General features: G+C 42.4%; 1 protein-coding gene across 2 annotated transcripts in view; it reads right to left on the reverse strand.

Moving 5' to 3' along the window:
- LOC139975365 (cAMP-dependent protein kinase catalytic subunit PRKX-like) overlaps positions 1-22035 on the reverse strand; it is a 72117-nt gene that overhangs the window by 7187 nt on the left and 42895 nt on the right. For both annotated transcript variants that reach the window (XM_071983262.1, XM_071983261.1), the window contains 2 exons: positions 12212-12331; positions 11470-11565 (listed from right to left, as the gene is read on the reverse strand). In XM_071983262.1, the coding sequence (XP_071839363.1) occupies positions 11470-11565; positions 12212-12331 (216 nt within the window). The remainder of the gene's footprint in view (positions 1-11469; positions 11566-12211; positions 12332-22035) is intronic.

Here is a 22035-nt window from a genome sequence, read left to right on the forward strand (position 1 = left end):
TTACACTAGATCTGGATCAGATCCACTGATGTTATCTCTCCAGGGTATAATTAAACTTGATCAGGACAATTGTACTCAGATCCTCCCATTGTTTTAATAGGTGCTGTAACTCAGAGAACTCTCTGTAATAACTGATCACAAAACTGAACTTTTCTTTGAGGTTTGGCAATTTTTGCTTCTTGAGATGCTGAAAGGGATGTCTTTCTTGACCACTTTATAGATCGACTTGACCTTTGAACTATTATGTTTTTTATAAGGTTTTCAGAGTTTGACCACCATTGACCTCTGTTGATCTTCAACCTCTATAAACACAACATTGTTGTCATAATTGTAGCATCCCTAAATTTTGGGTAAATTAAGACTTACTATGATTTAGATTCCCTCCTCCCTGTGATAGGTTCCCCCTACAAGTATATTTAGTCTTCATGATTAATGTTACATAAACTTGCAGGTACTTATTTTAGAATAACCCCATTATTAATTAAAGTTGAAAGTTTAAGTCAGGCCGATCACTACGTCTAGGATGTCAGAGGCATCGTCTTTATGAATTATCAAATAATTCCTACACAGGTTGTTTTGGTTTTGGGTAGACATGATTAATGCCCTGATTTATAGATGCCCCCTCCCTACCATACCATGATGTGCCTCAGACCATACAGACGGCCAAGCGAGTCTAGAGAGGGGGCAGTGAGCCCCTTTTCCCCTATTTGTGTTACGTCTGGACATGGATGGTTTTATACCGTAGTTTACTGTTTTATTATGAGTAGTTTAAATATGTTGTTCTTTATTGCTTTACCTTCTCTTTTTCTTCTTCAATCCTGAATACATAAGTTGCATAGCAGGATATAGTCTGTTGGTGTAATTCTTTCAGTGTTTGTGTGTAGTCTCAGACGAGCTGGTAGTCATTGCAGTAATGTAGGTTTGTATACGTCACAAGGTGCATGGGTAATATACGTGGCTAACATGTAGGTATCTCAGTGCAGGTAGTCGACCCTATTCGAAGAACCCTGCTCACTTCAAGGTTATTGTCCCCTGGGTGGGAGTACTGAACATGGGGTGACATACTCATTGCGATGGATTCACATACTAAGTATGAAGTTTAAGTCTGGAGTTGCCTTATGTACAAGGTTTTCATTCTCTGACCTCTGCAAATCTCAAAACAACCTTTGACCTCTGCTTATGTTGACTTCAGATGACCTTTGACCTCCACCAATTTCAATGGGGTTCTTGTACTTAACAAGGGAATCACATGTTTACCACATATGAATTTCAACCCAAGCTGTCCTTCTTGAGAAATCATGTTTACAAGGTTTCCAGACTTAACCTTTATTGACCTCAAATGATTTTTTGTTTCCACCAATTCAATTGGTTCTTGTACTCACTTGGGGCAAATGCTGACACTAAGTATCATGTTCAGCCATCATCATTAAGGTTTTGAGTTATCTTGTTTACAAACAGTGTCACATACACACAGACACACATCCACCATCACAATCACACAGATTCCTTATAAATGCCTCAGGTTAGCAATAAAAAGTCCCTACAATACAAAAATATACAACTGAAGCTGATAGTTCTTCAACATTGTTTCAAACTTACTAAATATAGCATCACTTTGAACTAAGAACCCTCCATTTTAACAAATTTCCTCAAAAGGAGTTCCACGAGAGAAGCAAGGAGATGGACAGGAAAGGCACCAAAGTTACCTGGGAGAGGCTAGGATGTGGACAGGACAGGTACCAAAGTTACCTGGCAAAGGCTAGGATGTGGACAGGACAGGTACCAAAGTTACCTGGGAGAGGCTAGGATGTGGACAGGACAGGTACCAAAGTTACCTGGGAGAGGCTAGGATGTGGACAGGACAGGTACCAAAGTTACCTGGGAGAGGCTAGGATGTGGACAGGACAGGTACCAAAGTTACCTGGGAGAGGCTAGGATGTGGACAGGACAGGTACCAAAGTTACCTGGGAGAGGCTAGGATGTGGACAGGACAGGTACCAAAGTTACCTGGGAGAGGCTAGGATGTGGACAGGACAGGTACCAAAGTTACCTGGGAGAGGCTAGGATGTGGACAGGACAGGTACCAAAGTTACCTGGGAGGGCTAGGATGTGGACAGGACAGGTACCAAAGTTACCTGGGAGGGCTAGGAGGTGGACAGGACAGGAAAGGCACCAAAGTTACCTGGGAGAGGCTGGGATGTGGACAGGACAGGAACCAAAGTTACCTGGGAGAGGCTGGGATGTGGACAGGACAGGTACCAAAGTTACCTGGGAGAGGCTGGGATGTGGACAGGACAGGTACCAAAGTTACCTGGGAGAGGCTGGGATGTGGACAGGACAGGTACCAAAGTTACCTGGGAGAGGCTAGGATGTGGACAGGACAGGTACCAAAGTTACCTGGGAGAGGCTAGGATGTGGACAGGACAGGTACCAAAGTTACCTGGGAGAGGCTAGGATGTGGACAGGACAGGTACCAAAGTTACCTGGGAGAGGCTAGGATGTGGACAGGACAGGTACCAAAGTTACCTGGGAGAGGCTAGGATGTGGACAGGACAGGTACCAAAGTTACCTGGGAGGGCTAGGATGTGGACAGGACAGGTACCAAAGTTACCTGGGAGGGCTAGGAGGTGGACAGGGCAGGTACCAAAGTTACCTGGGAGAGGCTGGGATGTGGACAGGACAGGAACCAAAGTTACCTGGGAGAGGCTAGGATGTGGCTTAATCCTTTAACCGTTGCTACTGTTAAACATAAATGTCTATCCTCCAAGAGATGAAAGTTAAGCTCTTCCTTCTCCACCTCCCCCCCCCCCCCCCCTGGGCTGAAGTCATTACTGTCAATATCTGATTAATTACTGACGATTTACCAACTTTTAACAAAAAAACAGGGTTCATAGGCTTCTTAGAAAACGATATTACTCAATTACCCTCAGCTAGGGAATCTGTAGAGAAGTGGAATAGGGGAAAGGAAAGCTGGCAGTCAACTCCTTTAAATGACAGGTTAAATTTTATTACTATGACACCTCAGAGATTGACTCATCTTGCCATCAGACCTAGTCTAATAAGATCAGCTCTGAAAGTTATCATTCAAATGTTACTGCATATCCTGAACTAATTGAAGTTAGATTGTGTGACACAAATCCTTTATTTATAACTAAAGGTCTACCAAAGAATTTCTGGAGCATATCATAATGATGAACACCACTATTGTTAATCAAAACAACATCAAGTTCAATAAAGGTAGGGCACATGATCCCAGAGGGTCTGTGAGGCAGCCGCATGCAAAGCTATAAACAAGAGTGATATCATACCTAAAATGGTTGGCAGAAAATCAAACTTAAACTAAACTGTGGACACCTTTCCCCTCCTGAACATGTAAATATTTTTTTCTAATGTTTCATGATTGTGCTTGTAGTAACTGGTTTATGTTTGAAGTGTATCCTGTGTCCTGCAAAAAGCAAGTAAACTCTACTGCAACATGTATTACTCTCACAAAACCACAAGAAAACCTTTGTTGGTTTATTAACTTTGGTGGTGCTGACGGGAAAAACTTAGACTAGTAATTTAGTAGAGCTACTGTACATGATGACATTTCCCTGAATATGTTTACTTATCTCTATATTACATTGTGTTGGTTAGCTCAATAATCTCTTGTATGTTCTGTACAATCTGCCTGCTATTTCAGGTCACTAGGTTGGTTACCTTGACAAGGGAAACCACCCTCTATCTCTTTTCCTCCCAAACTGTCTCCCAACAGGGTGCGCTGTTTTCCTGGTAACATAACTCAAAATATGAACTTGAGTTTTGGTATCTGTCCAGCTGGTTTATCAGTTTCACTGACTTTCACACCTTTAAACTTCTCAGTATTTGGGATGGATGTCAAATAGTCTGTTACTTCTATGGAAAGTTCAGGTAAAGGTTACATCCACATATTCCAGAAAAATGCTAAGAGCTGTAAAACCGCACAAATTAGCATATCTGTTATATACCGCATTGCCTATTCATTGCTTTGCCAAATGTGTATGAAAAGAAATATTTCATTTAACCTCAATGAGACAGACTTGTACAGTTGGCTGTTGTTGGTAGTTACACTGTTTCCTCATAGCAGTTACAACTTGGTTGAATAGTTCACAAGTAGTGTGAAAAGTTGAACTTATTCATTCTCAATGAAAGGCAGCTGGTCTGAAGGGAGTGGTAATAAGCCTTTACCCGTCCAAAAGGCGATAGGGTTCTTCTTTCTACCTAATAAAGTGGAACCAAACATTTTTGAGTCATCTTGTTAAAAGATGTAAGATGTTGGCCTCCATTGACCTTAATCCCCCAAATATTGACACAATGCTTCTACTCATTACTCTACATCCCACACACCGATAGTGAATTTGAACTACTGCACCATGTACATTTACCAGCCAAGGTTTCACACACTCACATAAACACACACATACGTCATCACCATCACAGAGATTCCTTAGGCTAGGAATGAAAAAACAAATTGATTCAAATTGGGATTGGATTGATATGAACTGTTAATTGTAGAGATATGACAGATAACTTTCATAGGAATGTGATGACCTGAGAGGTTGGTTATAGGGTAAATCCTAATCTGGTACTAACAAGTCTAATTCATTCTAAAGTTGCAGTATAGAATGGAATCTGACATCAGGGTCTTGATATCTGTTAAAATATCACAAAACCAATAACCCGGGCTCCTACCTAACCCTACCTAACCCTAATCCTACCTAACCCAGGCTCCTAATCAATAAAAGAGGACACAACTCATAAATATTTCATTCTTGCCAAAACTGACCAACACAAATCCATGCAAGTCTATAATGGAAACCAACATCATTGTAGTTTTAATTTACATGTCAAGAAATTCAACTATAACCTGCCAGGTGTTAAGCTTCTAACATTGAGGGTTTCATGTTACATGAATCCACTTAATATATGATCATGATGACTTGAAGAACCAATTGGTTTGTACCACAACAACACTATAGGGCTACAGTATACATATATGCCCTACAGTAATTCTGGCTTTGTTTCTAAACATATGGATTTGATGAAGTCACTTTCTCAATTTGTCTACTTATGCTATGTTGATGGCACCCAATTAACAGTATGTGGTCTTACTGAATGAACATGTGATCCAGTGGTGCCAATTCTCAATTAATTTTGTAAGTATGTTGCTGGTATTGCTGGATTTAAAGGTGTATTTTGATTTTCAAAACAATCTATTGGAATAAAAGTGATTTGTGGCAAGTATACTAAATCACATCAGTGACAACAAAATACATTACAGTATCTTTCTTGTTTTATACTTTTATTTCAAGCAGGTTTATTAACATTTTTAATCCACTTCAGTCAAATTAAAACAATTGAGACTTTGAGGGAAGTAGTTTCAATAACTTTGGCAATGTTAGTTCACTAAAATTTCAAGCTGAGAGAGATAATCTTCACCAAATTCAAATTCCATGAGAATATATGCAATAGCATGAATAGGTTGCTGCCTTGTGTTTTTCTTATTGGCAACCTGAGTATTACTCCTTTAACCTGGACTGAAGAAGGAAAACAAGGTAATGAATTAACGAACTAGCTAATTACCAATAGCATGAAGTTTATTGCAAGTTTACCCAGGCTATGGCAGCAAATATTGCCATGACAATGTTTGATGCAAAAATACAATTCCCTGTTACAGTATATATCAGAAACTGCTACACTGCAGAAAGATAATGCGAAACACTACCAACCTTAAAGCAGCATTTTGCATCCTTTTCTATGATTTTTCTCAACCTCACTGACTCCACTATGCCATAATGACATACATAACTAGCTCATCTATTTAAATCTTACTTCAAATGGTGGCATAAAAGTCGAAAAAATTGCAACTTTCAACTTTGTTGTTCTCCAAGATATTTTCCGTTGGGAACCCAATAAACCTCGCCCATAATATGAATATTTAAACACTACGAACATCATTGACAGATACGTAATATAACACCACGCTTGATTTGTGTACAGTCTATATGGCAGTTGTACCAGGGAGTTGCATAACAACTCCTTGGTTGTACCAAGGCAAAGTCTTGAATCTATTTTTAGCAACGGCTCATAACTAAACCTGCATCACTGATTGGTTGAATTCAAACTAGTGGGTTTGGGAACTGAATGCGATTAATTTTGTATGTGGAATACTTGCCAATTAACGTTTTTGGCAGGGAAAAACTTGGCTAATATCTTAATTTGCTGTTTTGTGATTTGATGCATGAAAAAAACTCGATGGACATGTCAAAAAAGTAGAAAACGGAGATCAAACGCAAAATGCTCATGAATAAACATACTATTCACTGATTGGTGGAATTCAAACTAGTGGATTTGGAGATATGAAAACTTTGTCGAGGACACTTTTACTCGTTATCGACATAAATCGTTAATTACTCGCTAATTAACGCTCTTGGCAGGGTGAAACTTGGATGGTATCTTAGTTTGCTATTTTATGATTGATACATCTAAAAAAATCGATGCACATGTTAAAAAGGTGGAAAAAGCGACCCAACGCAAAATGCTGCTTTAACTTACAATGGTCCTTTGAAAATGTACATATTATGTTTCAACAGCCAATCTTTCAGTCGCCTACTGAGAAGAGCAGGAACACAAGTGATTAGGTGTACATGAAAGAAAGATATATCCAAGCAGAAGAAGGTTCAAAAGACCAACTAGCAACATGATGCAGAAGAGAGAGATGTCAAGGACCTTTTCAGAGTTGATACACAAAGACCCTCCTTTATCATAAGAAAGCTGTCAACTTATTCCTTTCATTGCTATGGTGGAATAGAGAAACTCTACTGCCAATCTCAAGTAATGAAGCCCAGAAGCATAGATGGATGTTGGTACTGGCTTCAATCCAAACTGGGTTAATTAAAGCCTTTCACCAAACCACAATTCAGATTTTCCTGTCTGAAATCTTCCATGATGCAAATGTGAAGTCATACTATCATGCACCCATCAGTTACAAACCTCTCTGTGCTATCCTATCCATAGGCCTACAGCTAATATTTGGTTAGGTAGAAAAATGTTCCAATACAATCTATCAAAAAAATCTAACCCCTTCCCTGCATTCACAGAAACTCATTTCATATCCCTTCCCCCCCCCCTCTCCCCTAATAGATCTGGGGTATGGAAACCTTTTCAAAAGTTTAATTATCACAGGCAAAGGAAGAGCATCCTTAAAGATGTTATGTCGTCTCAGCGAATACCAACAATATTGTTTGCCGGATTTTGCATGACGTTGCAGCTTTCTATTTTCTGATTGAGAGCCAATTATAGCTAAAATATGGAAAATAAAAACCACAAAACCAGACTGTAACGATGAGAAATAGATATGGAAAAAGTGTACGTGGAACATAATACATAAATGGTGTCTAGCATCATCTTTTTTTGCAATATAAACTACTGATTCAGCAATATAAAACTGCTGATTCCTAATCTTTAAATAACAGGAACAAAACATAAACCAGAAAGCCAGTTAGCATTGTGATTCATTACAATACATACAGTTAATTCAAAATAACTATCTGACTAATGTAGAGCAAGTGAGTTAAATTTGTCCAAGAATTTAGAGAACCAGAAAAGATTTGTAGCAATTCCTTGTGGACATCAAACATGTCATTCACTCAATAGGATTTTACAGCATAGAACTTTAAACCAAAAAGTTTCTATATCCAGAGAGAACAGTCTTCCTATGTGAAATATAGACACATGTTACCAATTTTGAGCAAGCAATCCATTTACTTATTGTTGAGAGTTACATGACATTGTTTATACACTGTGAAACATCTTGGAGAAAATGGCAAATGTTTCCACCATTTGAGATAACCTTTTGACCCAGTTTGTGTCCATTTGAGATTATCTTTTGACCCCTTGAAGGTCAGAGGGTGAAAACTGGTAGGTGAACGTTAAAGAAAGGGTATGAAATCTGAAGCAGATTTCATTTCCTGGATGACTGTATGTTTCGTTGAAGACCCATACAGCCCCTTCACAGAATTTGACCAAACTACATTCACCAAAAGAAAATCATAGCACTGGGGAATTCACAGATTAATGATGGCTTTAATGTTGGAGTTATCATGTTTAAAAGGTTTTCAGACTTGATGCATGTTGACCTCATGTGACCTTTGACCTCTATCAATTTCAATAGAATTCTTGCACTCACCAAACTGACTCTACATACTAAGTATGAAGTTTCAGAAAGATGTACCGCTTGTGTTTTCATGTTTACAAGATTTTCAGACTCACTTAAATGTTGACTGCAAATGACCTTTGACCTCCACCAATTTCAATAGGGTACTTGTACTTGACAAGCAACAAAGATGTACTTTCTGAGAAATCCTGTTCACAAAGTTTTCTGACTTTGACCTTTGTTGACCCCAAATGACCATTGAAGTTCACAGAAAACAAAAGGCTCCTTGTACTCAATAATACTGATCCACATACCAAGTATGAAGTTAATCAACCATTAAATTTTTGAGTTAACATGTTTACAAGCAAGTGTCATATACATACACACACACAAGACATCACCAGTGCATAGATTCCTTTGCCTCTGTAAAGGAATCAAAAAGTTGTAACAGATCTTGAACACAGTACAAAACTGAATATAATTAGAGCTACTGAGTTTTGGAATAGTCTGGAAATGACTGGTAATTAATTTATATTTTCTTGATATATTTTACAGGCTATAAACTGCAGTGGAATTATCTCTTGGTGTTTGCTGCAAGTTGTTGTTCTAGTTCTAGCTGTTCTTGACTACCAGCTGTTTACTCACTGCTCTGTACCTACCAGCTATTTACTCACTGCTCTACTGCCAAGCATCTTCCAGCTGTTTACTCACTGCTCTGCACCTATCAGCTATTTACTCACTGCTCTACTGCCAAGCATCTTCCAGCTGTTTACTCACTGCTCTACCATGCATCTACCAACTGGTTACTCACTGCTCTGCTGCCCAGCACCTACCAGCTAATTACTTACTGCTCAACTGCCCAGGATCTACTAGCTGTTTACTCACTGCTCTGCATCTACCAGCTGTTTACTCAATGCTCTGCACCTACCAGCTATTTACTCAATGCTCTACTGCCCAGGATCTACCAGCTGTTTACTCACTGCTCTGTATCTACTAGCTGTTTACTCACTGCTCTGCATCTACTAGCTGTTTACTCACTGCTCTGCATCTACCAGCTGTTTACTCACTGCTCTGCACCTACCAGCTATTTACTCAATGCTCTACTGCCCAGGATCTACCAGCTGTTTACTCACTGCTCTGCACCTATCAGCTATTTACTCACTGCTCTACTGCCAAGCATCTTCCAGCTGTTTACTCACTGCTCTACCATGCATCTACCAACTGGTTACTCACTGCTCTGCTGCCCAGCACCTACCAGCTAATTACTTACTGCTCAACTGCCCAGGATCTACTAGCTGTTTACTCACTGCTCTGCATCTACCAGCTGTTTACTCAATGCTCTGCACCTACCAGCTATTTACTCAATGCTCTACTGCCCAGGATCTACCAGCTGTTTACTCACTGCTCTGCATCTACTAGCTGTTTACTCACTGCTCTGCATCTACTAGCTGTTTACTCACTGCTCTGCATCTACCAGCTGTTTACTCACTGCTCTGCACCTACCAGCTATTTACTCAATGCTCTACTGCCCAGGATCTACCAGCTGTTTACTCACTGCTCTGCATCTACTAGCTGTTTACTCACTGCTCTGCATCTACCAGCTGTTTACTCACTGACCTGCATCTACCAGCTGTTTACTCACAACTACACAATGACAGATAACATTGTGCCTAACACGTTTGGAAGCTCTTTCAGCAAAATATATATACTACCATGAGTTGGTTCTCGCTCGACATTCGGCTTTAGGAATCACAAATGATTTTGAGTTGGTTAGCATCATGTTTGATCTCAAGGCAAATGTCACCAAAACAGAACTAGCAGTGTTCGATACAGGTGACAAACGCCTACAGTGGAATTATGACCTTCCTTACCAGTTTCGAACCTCTGGACATACAATCAGCTTCAATAGCCTAGTGGTTAGGGTGTCCGCATATAAAGCGGGAGGCCCGGGTTCGAATCCTGGTAGAGGCTGGAAGTTTTTTCACTGTTCTGGATTTTCCAACTCACTACAACACACCAAATGTTTTTGTTTAAATGCCAAATATGCAACATTTTAAGAAAGAACCTGAGTATTCTTTTCATGAGAATGAAGCCATTGTATATGGACAGTTATTAAGAGATAATAACATTAATAATGTGACTTTCAGATGAAAGAGAAACCATCAGTTTGAAGATTTGAAGTGTTCTATTTAAGTTGGGAGAAGTTATTGTAATCATACACTATGCTGAACTATTGGTTTGGACTTGTATTGACAAAGGTCCGACTTCTCAAGTCCTGAGTGTCCGAATTTTGAGTCCCAAGTCCGAGTGGTTCCCGACCAACAACGTCAAAGTCCTTGAAAACCAACCAGGGCTCTACATCAATCATAGCTACTTTTCATATATGTTCTTACTTAGATTATTTTCATTGATGGTTAGCGGCCTTACCACTGTCTGTAAGACAATCTATATCAGTCACTAAAATATTCCCAAGGAAAAACAGGCACTGAAAATGACATAAAAGTGTGTGGTTATGTGAAGGGCAGATGGTTACAGTTCATGTGCTCAGTAGCAGAACATAACATTGCTTGTGTACTATTATCTGTGGTAGGTTGTGTGTCACAAATGGGCATATATAACAACAGACTTGTGCTAGAGTATGCTTGATTCTCTTTAAGTTTTATCTATGTAATACCTACAAGTTTGCTCTAATAAGCCCAGTAACTAAATATCAACTTAGGAAAAGATTCCAAAACTTTGGAATGATGTCAAAATGATAGATCAATGATGTGTGATAATGGAGTTACAGAAAGCTTTATTCTCCAAAGTTGCCAATTAAAGTTAACTAATGCAGTGAAACTTAATTATTTTCTTGGCCACAGTAATGCAGGAAATACTCCAAATTTAATGATTTGCAAACAAGAAGAATACCTGGTATGTCATTCTTTCTGGATTATTTGGGATATACAAACAATATCACTTCAGCAACACTGACTGGTATATACTGTACTGTGGGTGTTTATTCCTGGTTGAGGTTATTCATTTGATGTAATTCAATGTAAAAACATGTTTATACAATAATGCCTTGACAATAATGGTTAAAGTGATTTGCTAACTTCAGCCTCTCTAAAAGTTGCAATTCCTATTGTAATTGGATTACATATTCTTGTTATTTCAATTGTATTCTAATTTGTTAATCCAAGTTTTATTTGATAATACTTTAATCTTTTAAGGGTATTTAATAGGTATTGATAGGTTTAGCTTCAACAATACCTGATATTTTTCATCAATTATACAAACAATAGTTGTGCACTTACTTTGAATTTGGATTAAAGTGGCGGGGCCAGTCTATATGACCTTCCAGGATCTTCTCATATATACCAAATGGATTGTCATCAAAAAACGGTGGATAACTGTAGTGAGAAATCAATAGTGTCAATTAGTAAAAGCAATCAAAGTTAATGCAATTATTTGTAAGACCACTGTAAACCAATCGTGAAATAGTACACAGTTTAATGATACTTAACAGCAGCTGTGCATAGATAGTTGTAATCATGATAAGGCAATACTGCAATATACTGACACTACATAATTAAATGCCTGGTGGATTCAAGTAATGTCACCATTAATCTCACAATTATCATTGACTTCGGAGAGCACAATTTGCTTCCAAAAGAATGTATATTTTCTGATCAGGGAGAATACATGATGGAAATTTGATACATTTGATCTGACAAGTCACTGATGATATTACAATTAATGGTTGCACACGGTAATTGCTGGTTGCACTGTAATTAATGGTTGCATACAGTAATTGATGGTTGCACTGTAATTAATGGTTGCACATGGTAATTGATGGTTGCACATGGTAATTGATGGTTGCACTGTAATTAATGGTTACACACGGTAGTTGATGGTTGCACTGTATTAATGGTTGCACACGGTAATTGAATGGTTGCACATGGTAATTGATGGTTGCACTTGTTGATAGCTAGAGTCACCTGAATGTTAGGTCTCCTGTTTTACTTAGTTTGGCAAGAAAAGAAGAAATCATCTTACCCAGCCAACATTTCATAAAGAAGTATTCCTAATGCCCACCAATCTACTGCCTTTCCATGGCCTTTACTTTGGATAATTTCAGGTGCTAAGTATTCTGGAGTTCCACATAATGTCCATGTCCTGTGATGAAACAGAAGAAGAAAAATAATATATTAAAGCCATGGTAGAAAAGAAAACAATGATTACCTCCTAAGTTTAATGTTGTAATTTACACTCATCAAAACTTGCCCATTTCCTTTACCAAGGGGGGAAGGGGAACTATTTCCTTTGTTGGTTTGGGGATGGTTTAAGGATGGTTGGGGGTTGGTTTTTAGTCAGGTGGGTGTTGGTTTTTAGTCAGGTGGGGGTTGGTTTTTAGTCAGGTGGGGGTTGCTTTTAGATACTGTGGGCATTGTTTTAGGTCTGGGGTTGTTATTATAAAACTTACTGGTTTATATATTTACGAGTGACCCACTTACCTGTCTCCCACAACCTATGCACCGCATTCTACCGTGTCTAGAATGCCCTGGTAATCTTTTAACACTGTACACCCTCACTGGCCCTAATGGCCTTCCTTCATTTTGAGACCACTTTCCCACAAAGTGGCCCCTGACGCGACCTCGGGGAGGGTGGCGGGTAAACCCTGCCACCCGCCGAGCTCGCCGAGAAGGAAAAATCTAACACTAACAAAGACTGCTGACGCCTCCAGGCGGAGGGTGGAGCCCACCCTGAACAGTCGGGGTAGGGGTCCGCCCTCCGTCACCCCGTAGGCGTGCCTCCCCCTACACTTACAGAGGCCTAATTGAACAAGGGGACGAGGCCCATACTACCTTAGATGGTAAAGAGTAACCTGGTAAACCAAACTAAGGAAACAACACCCACCGATAGACAAGTAGCCGCAGGCGACCCAGGGGGTGGCGATGTCTATCGACGAAACGCGAGGAGTCATGAGTCAGGTCGAACGACCGCTCCCCCGTCCGGCTGCGTCCCACCTCCCTCGGGGAGGGTGGCGGGAAATGGAGACAGGTAAGTGGGTCACTCGTAAATATATAAACCAGTAAGTTTTATCATATTTACTTCGTTCCCCACTTACCTGTCTCCCCACAACCTATGCACCGAGTGGCACTGTCCGATGGTGGGAGGCCCGAGGGGTGGGACCCCCGGAGCTCGTATCATCGAGCGACCAAAGCCAAATCGGCCTGTGATATGTCCGATAAGTAGCAGGCGACGAAGCGATTGGAGTCTTCCACGCCGTCGTCTTGCAGATGTCCACTATTGGAAAACCTGCGAACAGGGCTGTAGAAGCAGTGAAACCCCTGCTGTTGTGAGCCATGGATCTGCCTGGACCTGTAGCCAGAGGGCGGATGGCTTCCACCAAACAGCGGGACAAGGTATCCTCCCAGGCTGCTGAGTGGGGCACTCGAAGGAGGAAGAACAGAGATGTCGAAGTACCCAAGAGATCTTGTGTTCTGTTGAGGTACCACTTCAGTGCCCTAATGGGAAACCATACTGTAGTCTGTCCTCGGGGATCAAAGAGAAGGTCTTGATCTCTGGGATGATGATGTCTCCCGGTAGGAGAGCCCAAACCTGGTTCTAGCGAAGAAGGAGGGGTCGAGAACTATCAGCACCCCACAAACCGTAGGACTGAAGGCACCTTAGTCAAGGCGAGCCGTTGCTGCCTGGCGTGGAGCCGTAGGGGAAGCCCCTGATGGAAGGCGGCAACAGCCGAACGAAAGTTTTTGATCGTCTAAACCCTGCCTCCCTTCTTGGAACAGTGTGGGTAAGGAGTCGGCGATCAAGGTAAGAAAGGCCATGGTAGGCAGAGTCTGTCTCGTTCGGCATACTCCGAATCTCTGTAGGCAGAAAACGTAAGTACCAAGGTTGTTCTCACTCTGGCGGCCAAAGTCCTTTCTGTCTAAGGAAACACCAGACAATTTCCAGGCACCTAATTGTAGGCCCTTGCTGTCCGGGTGAGCCAGCGCCCCGTCTATGGGACAACCGACTGTGGTTTGTCCGGCAGGATCGCTGGCTCGTCCGCTAGGAGCTGGATAACTTTTGCCCGAACCGGGGTCAGCGGGGCCACTATGATGGCTGACCATGCCAAGAGGGGGAAGATGTAAGCTTCCGGTCCGTTTCGCGACAGGGACCTGGCGTTATTTGGAAGGCCTGCGGGTGGGACCGCCTGAACAAAGATGAGCAGCCCATTGTTGCCCTGTGTCGCAATCAGGTCTATCAGAGGTCTGCTGAACATGTGGAAAAACCTACTTCATGTTCGTTGCGAAAGGGTCCACTCGTCAGGGTGGAGCTGTCCCCTGGGCAGAGTATCGGCCATCACATTCTCCTTTCTGGGTATCTGAGAGACTTGTAGGGCCATGCCAGATTCTGTAGCTGTGGTGAGGGTCTCCCTTGCCAGACGGCAATATCTCTCTGACCTGGTGCCACCATGTCTGTTGACGTAGCTACAGTATGTTACCACCGTCGTGTTGTCTGAGAGGATGGTAGTCAAAAGCCCCGTACCTGGGCGCCGGAGGGCTCCAGAGAGCCCAACCCTGTGTATCTGCTGCTAAAGAAGTCAAGGACAGCGGCCTGCTTGGTGACCTTGTTAGCGCTTGCAGGACAGCCGCACTCGCAGTACTGATTCAGTACCACAGTACGGTTGATGACTCCTTCAGTAATCAACCCGTTGCAATCAGAAAACTCTGAAGAAAAGGAATGTCCTGATGATGCTAAGCTGTACCCTGTAGTTTAATGGAGGTTCTTTCCCTGCTAAAAAATATTAATCATAATATTGGGGAAAGAAAAGGCGTAGACCTATTGAAAGATAATGATGCCTGAGGCGCCTAACAATATTACCCCGGTCAACGAAAACCTGTCAAGCATAGAGACAAGTATCTCCTGGATGGGAAGCTGCACTGACGAAAAAGTGCCTTGCCCAGGGAAACAACTGAATGATCCGGCCAGGACTCAAACCTGCAAGCCTTAGATCACCAGTCCACAGCCTTCACCACTTGACCACAGTACTCTCCAGAAGTGAGTACTGAAGGTACAGAATCTCACTCTGCTGAGTGAGTACAGAATCTTAAACAATGCTACCCTGCTACAAAAAATGAGACTGAGTACTGAATGGATAGTTTGCTTCATCAGAATCTTAAACAAAGCTACACTGCTACTTTTTATGTGACTCCTACAACTATATGTATGTATTTAAGAATGTATTTAGGATCATCCTGCAAGTAGGAACTTGAGAAGAAGCCTCACTGGCTTAACCAAGCTGCAAGCTGACTGAAGTCAGTCTCTCACATACAAATTTAACGTCCATGATTATGAAAAGTCAACAACTCTGTAGCTGGACAACATACATTAATCTTGGGGTGGCCTGAACCGGGGACCTTATGACTGAAAGGCTTTAACCCTGAGCTAACTGAGCTACTGTATAGACCTACTCATCAGAAACAAACTCCCAACAGGGGCTGTGAAGATGGTGAGAGGGTGGGTTTGTAGAAAATCCACCTCAAAAATCCCTGGCTGCTTAACGGAGCCCGGGGAGTTACTCAGCAAACACAACAGCGTTACTAAGCATGTAGTGTTTTGTTATGATAACGTTATTAGTGGTGTAAGAGGTATGTCACCGAAAACGTTTTCAGGCTCATATTTCAAAACGATTTACGTTAAGACATTAATATAACATTAATATAACATTAATATCTCATAGAAACGTTATGTCGACGTTTTTACCACACCACATTTAACCTACTAAACACGTAATAAATGTTATGATAACGTACCCGTTACTCCTCAAATCTCTCCATGTCAAGACGTGTCAATTTCGTAGTGTAGTACAGTAGAAGTATCCAACTTCCTATTGAAACCACCTAGCGCATAGCCACGACTAGGCTAGGCTATCAGGTGCTACGAAATGCAACTGTGCTTAAAATGTCGGAACATCGAACATTATTCACGAAGCGCATACTGTATGCTCGGAGCGCGTTAGCGCTTGTACCTTTGTTAGGGTTTTATCCTACCCCTTTTCCAACTTACTGACGCGTTTGTCTTGGAAATTCACCCACAAAATAGAGAGAGAGGTTTATTCCATGGGATCGCTCACGTAGTCGACAGCTCGTTGCAGCAAATGTTGAGCTTACACATGTCAATCCAGGTGACTGCTTGGCCCCCCTCCTCTCATAACAAATATACAGCGGGTATATTTTCTTGGCAATTTGCCAAGTCTCTTAGAAGGCTTCATTTTCCTGGCACTTTTGCCAAGCTTCGAGAACGTTCTCTTCTTGGCAGGTTGCCAAGGTACTAAGTAACGAGACTGTACTAGAATCGCTTCAGTTTGCGCCTTTTAACATGCTCTGGAGGGGCTTCCACAAGCGTTTTAAACAACAAAACATAAGCAAGGTTTCAAACCTAGACATATGGCGATGAATTATAACGAGAGAGAAATATAATTAGCCAGGAGAATATGACCCATGAATGCCCAGGAAATCTATGTCATGTCCTGGTTTCTGCTGGTACTCATTAAACACACATTCGGGATGTGTAATGATAAATGGTGTAGCGATTGCAGTGTCTTTCCGCAATTGATTCGAACCTGTCGTCGCAGCTCAAGCTGCTAGTTCCGGGGGGCGACCTCCCCTGATGAAAGAGACTTTTCCCCCTCTTGGAGGCGGGATTAACTTTGAGGCTGGGGATAAGTATATCTCCGTTTGCCGTGGGAACCTCGCTCGGGCCGGCTTTCCTTTCGGATTGGGCGTTTGCCCTTACTACCCCGTTCTGGGGGCCCAGCAGTTGTTGATCTCATCGGTTCCCGGCTCCGGGACCGACTCCTGGGATCCGGAGTGGAACCTCGGTTCCGCATCCCTGTGAGGTCTCGCTGGACCCGTGGTCTCGTCGGACCCGGGCCCCCGGAGCCCATCTCTGTGTGCGTACCTAGCCGGGTACCACTCCTCTCGACCCGGACATTCTGTCCATTCCGGTCGGAATTTCATATGGGCTATTTATTGGCCTTGAGCCTTGCCCTTGCCTTCCCCCTTGGTCATAGAATCCGGACGGTGCCGGGACCTTGGGGGGCAATATCTCTTTCTCCTCTCTCTCTCTCTCCTCCGGCCTCTCTCGCCGGACTCGGGCTCCCGGAGCCTATCTCTGTGTGCGTACCACGCCGGGTACCACTCTCCTCGACCTGGACATTCCGTCCGTTCCGGTCGGAACTTCTAATGGGCTTTTTATTGGCCTTGAGCCTAGCCTTCCTTGGGTCGGAGGGGAACGTCTGTTCCGGGCTCCTTCTGAGGTCTCGCCGGACCCTGGCTCTCCGGAGCCCCTCTCTTTGTGCGCACCACAACGGGTGCCGCTCTCTGCGACCCGGACGGACTGTCCGCTCTGGCCGTCTTTGTCATGGGCTTTTGGTTGGCCTTGAGCCTTGCCCTTGCCCTAGCCCTTGGTGGTACATCCGGACAACGCGGCACCTTGGGTGGCAAAATCTCCATCTCTCTCTCTCTCACATGGGCTTTTGGTTGGCCTTGAGCCTTGCCCTTGCCCTAGCCCTTGGTGGTACATCCGGACAACGCCGGCACCTTGGGTGGCAAATCTCCATCTCTCTCTCTTCTCCGGCCCTCTCCTGGCCTCTCTCCAGCTCAACTCCCACCAACTCTCTCACTTCCTCTTCATCTCCTGTCTCTCCTCCGATTCCCTCCAGGGGAACTGTGGGTTCGGTGATAGATCTAACCTGTCCCGACCTGCTAGCCAGGTGTCGATGTGCTGCCACTGTCTGGTGTGAAAACAAAACAGACTAGACAGAGGTCTCGGAACAGTTCACACATTTAAGGTGGCTTCGAGACATGTCTGAGAAACCCACGTTAAGGAGAGACTAACGGCGAATAGTCTAACGTATCAAACGGAACGACTATAAGGAGGAAGTAGGGTGGGAGTATGCTAACAGAGAGTAAAGTTACGTGACAAAAACAACGCGCCCCGCTAGAGGCTCGCGGCTTACAAGGTACGCTACAATAGTGAAAAACTTCCCACACTTAGAAGCGGACACGTAACTAGAATACATGAAGGAAAGGACGAAGCATGTATACAAGGGAGAGAACCCCTCTATCCGCGTACAGAGCGGGAAGGGAGGAACAAGGCTACGAGATACGCCCCAAGTGAAACTCCCGACACTTAGGAGGCGCACGAGTAGCGAAACCCATGGAGAAACATGAAAATATGTACAAATATATGAAGGTTCAAACAAGAAACAACAACAACGTAATCGAACCGCCTATCCGTCTAGTATTGGATAGGAGTTCGCGGCTTACAAGATACGTTACAAGGAGAAACACTTCCGACATACTGTATGGAAGCAACGTAACTAAACATATATGCATCGAAAAACTTATAAAAAGGACGAAACATGTATATAAGGGAGAGAACCCCCCTAACCGCGAACCAGCGGAGGGAGGAACAAGGCTACGAGGTACACCCCAAGTCATGAGACTGAGGGAGCGCACGTAGCAACAACTGGAGGAAACATGAAAATATACAACAATATATGAAATCAAGGATACTCCCGTCTTAACATGAAAAACAATGAAACGAGCCGACCATCTCGGCTAGTTAGGAGATATCGGGACGTGGCTACAACTACAGGTACGCTACAAAGGTGAAAACCCACACTAAAAGCGTAAAAAATTAACGAAGTACATGAAAGCAAAACATCTTATGCTGAAATACATGTACATACGGAAAAACATGCCTATCCGCGTAAACAAGGCGGTATAGGCAACGCTACAAATTACGCTACAAGGGGAAAACCCACACAAAGCGTAAGAAGTAACGAAGGTACAAGAAACAAGCAAACATCTTATTTTTTGAAAGTAAGAAAAGCTGAAACATGTACATACGAAAATATATGCCTATCCGCGTAAACAAGGCGGTATAGGCAACGAACGAAGTAGTCTCGCAGAGCTACTACCTGTTACCCTAAAAACGTTACGTAAGAAAAAACGAACGCATGGGCGAGAGTGTACACTAAAAACAGCCCCCAAAAACACCCTTCCCTACAAGAAAAGGATACTTATCAGGCTGGAAAAGATCCTTGGAAGTGCAGAAGTCCTGATAGGAAACTTCTAGAGTATAAATCCAAGGTAATCCGGGCGAATTTCGCGAAAATTTTTCTAACTCCGAAAAACACAGTGAGACACTTTGTGGGTAGAAAAATGAAGGAAGGCCATTAGGGCCAGTGAGGGTGTACAGTGTTAAAAGATTACCAGGGCATTCTAGACACGGTAGAATGCGGTGCATAGGTTGTGGGGAGACAGGTAAGTGGGGAACGAAGTAAATATTAGGTTGTTTGGAGGATGTCTTTAGGTCGGTTGGGGGCTAGTTTTTAGTAGGTTGGGGGTTGCATTTAGTTCAGTTCTGGGTGGGCTTAAGGTTGGTTGGGGGTTGTCTTTAGGTCGGTTGGGGGTTGGTTTTTAGACGGTTGGGGGTTGCATTTAGTTCAGTTCTGGGTGGGCTTAAGGTTGGTTGGGGTTGTGCTGAAGTTGGTTGTGCACTGGTTGGGGTTTGAGCAGGAGATGATGATGCAGAGAGGATTTAGCTGGGGATATTGTTCAAATATACTAAATATACTGTATGCATTAACTGCCTGTATACCAGCCTTGCATCCTCCTCATCTCTCCCCTCCCCCCCCTCTCCCTCCCACCTCCCACTTGTTACTCTGAACATTGGACTTACCCATCTAATATTACATTCTGGCACTTCATTTCATCTCACTCTCCTTCAGGATTAATTCCCTCCAATACAATACAATACAATACCATTTGTATACAATATATTATTATTCCGACTGATTTCCACAGGAGAAAAGGATGGCCTGATGTTCCATCCACATTCAAAGGTACCTTGACACAGGTAGTTACACTTACAGTACATTATAGCTAAATGACATCAAGATGGTGAATATAGAGGGACATACATTAACAGGCTAAAACACTACCAGGAAGTTTGCATAGCAGAGAGGAGACAGGTAATGGAACAATCACATAAATACACAATATAAGTCCTTCTATATAAAGCAAATACATATATTCATGTATTAACACCATTAATTCATCAGTTTCAAAGCATCAATAGATCTGGACAACTTTTACAAGAAAATACTGAATATTGGATCATGTACCATCTGAAGAGAGGCTTGTTTAATAATTGAAGTTTAAGTTAATGCTTCTAATTGGGGAGTAGTAGCTAACTGTCAAGCAAAGACTTTGATGTAAAAGGCATAGATATTGTGGGTAGAAGAAGGGAAGTGGGTTTATTTGGGGGGGGGGTGGGAGGGGTGGGGGAGATTCATAACAAGGCAAGTATAGAAAGTAAATGGGTGAAGGGTACATTGTTTAAACTAAATTATTTTAGTCTGAAACCATCTGCCCTATACACGTTTATGTCATTTTCAGTGCTTGTTTTTCCTTGGGAATATTTTAGTCTGGTAAAATTTTAAAGGCCAAGCTGTTTCAGTCCTTTCTTCACTTCCTTGACAATTTATCAAAACACCTAACCAGAATCCTTTGAATTTTCCATGTTTATTGGTAATTTTCTTGCAGGTTTAAGCTCCCATCTATACACATTTCATAAATGGCTTAATACAAACTATGGCAAGCTAAGGTAAATTGCTAATACACTACATACTGTATGTGTTGTGAGAAACAGTGTTAAGGAGTGCAATAAATGTCATAATGCTACATCAGTAGGCAGACTATGGCAGTGCTACTAAATACCATGCATGCTTTCATCCTGGAGTCATCCATCAAATTCATACCAGACTTTAAACGTCTGCAGATCTCACAGGAATTAATGGTACAAACGAATAGTTGCATAGAGGCCGGACTTAAACTGAAAAAATTGAGGTAACCCTTGACTTTGACAAAAGTGGGTTCTCCTGACAAGTTAATATATTTTTCTTTCTTGGGGGAGGGGAGGGGGGGAGGGAGCTCTTAATTGTGGGGAGGAGGGAGATGCAAAGGCCTACAGGGATGTAAGGGGGATATAAGGAAAAGGGACAATTGTATCGAAGGGTGAGGGGGAAGGGAACAGAGGAATATAAGAGAGGTTGAGCATTACAACTTGTGAGCTATACAATTGCTTGAATTTGCTTCCAACCGTATTGCATCAAATGTCATTGTTGTTCCAGCATGGACAAACTGCCTTTGCAATCTACTATTAATAAATTACCATGATACTTTCAGCAGACATAAAACATGAAATACTACTTTCCAAGAGCTTTGTCAAATCTATGTCCCCCAATCAAGAGCTTTGTCAAATCTATGTCCCCCAATCAAGAGCTTTGTCTAATCTATGTCCCCCAATCAAGAGCTTTGTCAAATCTATGTCCCCCAATCAAGAGCTTTGTCAAATCTATGTCCCCCAATCAAGAGCTTTTTCAAATCTATGTCCCCCAATTGCGAGCTTTGTCAAATCTATGCCCCCCAATCAAGAGCTTTGTCAAATCTATGTCCCCCAATCAAGAGCTTTGCTGTGCGTGTTCCAAGAAGTTGACATCACATTTGCCCTTACCCTAGTGTATGACTATCTATCAGACAGAATTTCTGTGCACTGGGGATACAGCGTATAGCATTTGCAATTTACCATTATGATCTGTGAACTATTGAAGGGGCCATCATATTCATCTGCTGCATGAATGTAAACCAGCTAGACCCAGCAGGTAAAGGGAATCATTGATGGCATCCAAACAATGTACTCCTCCTCAGAGACTAGTATAACCTAGAATGCAGGTCAATAAATTAAACAAAACATGAATGGGTGGCCTGGATTTCTGCATATATTTAGCACACACACACTCA

Source organism: Apostichopus japonicus, chromosome 10, assembly GCF_037975245.1.
Source record: "Apostichopus japonicus isolate 1M-3 chromosome 10, ASM3797524v1, whole genome shotgun sequence".
Taxonomy (NCBI): domain Eukaryota; kingdom Metazoa; phylum Echinodermata; class Holothuroidea; order Aspidochirotida; family Stichopodidae; genus Apostichopus; species Apostichopus japonicus.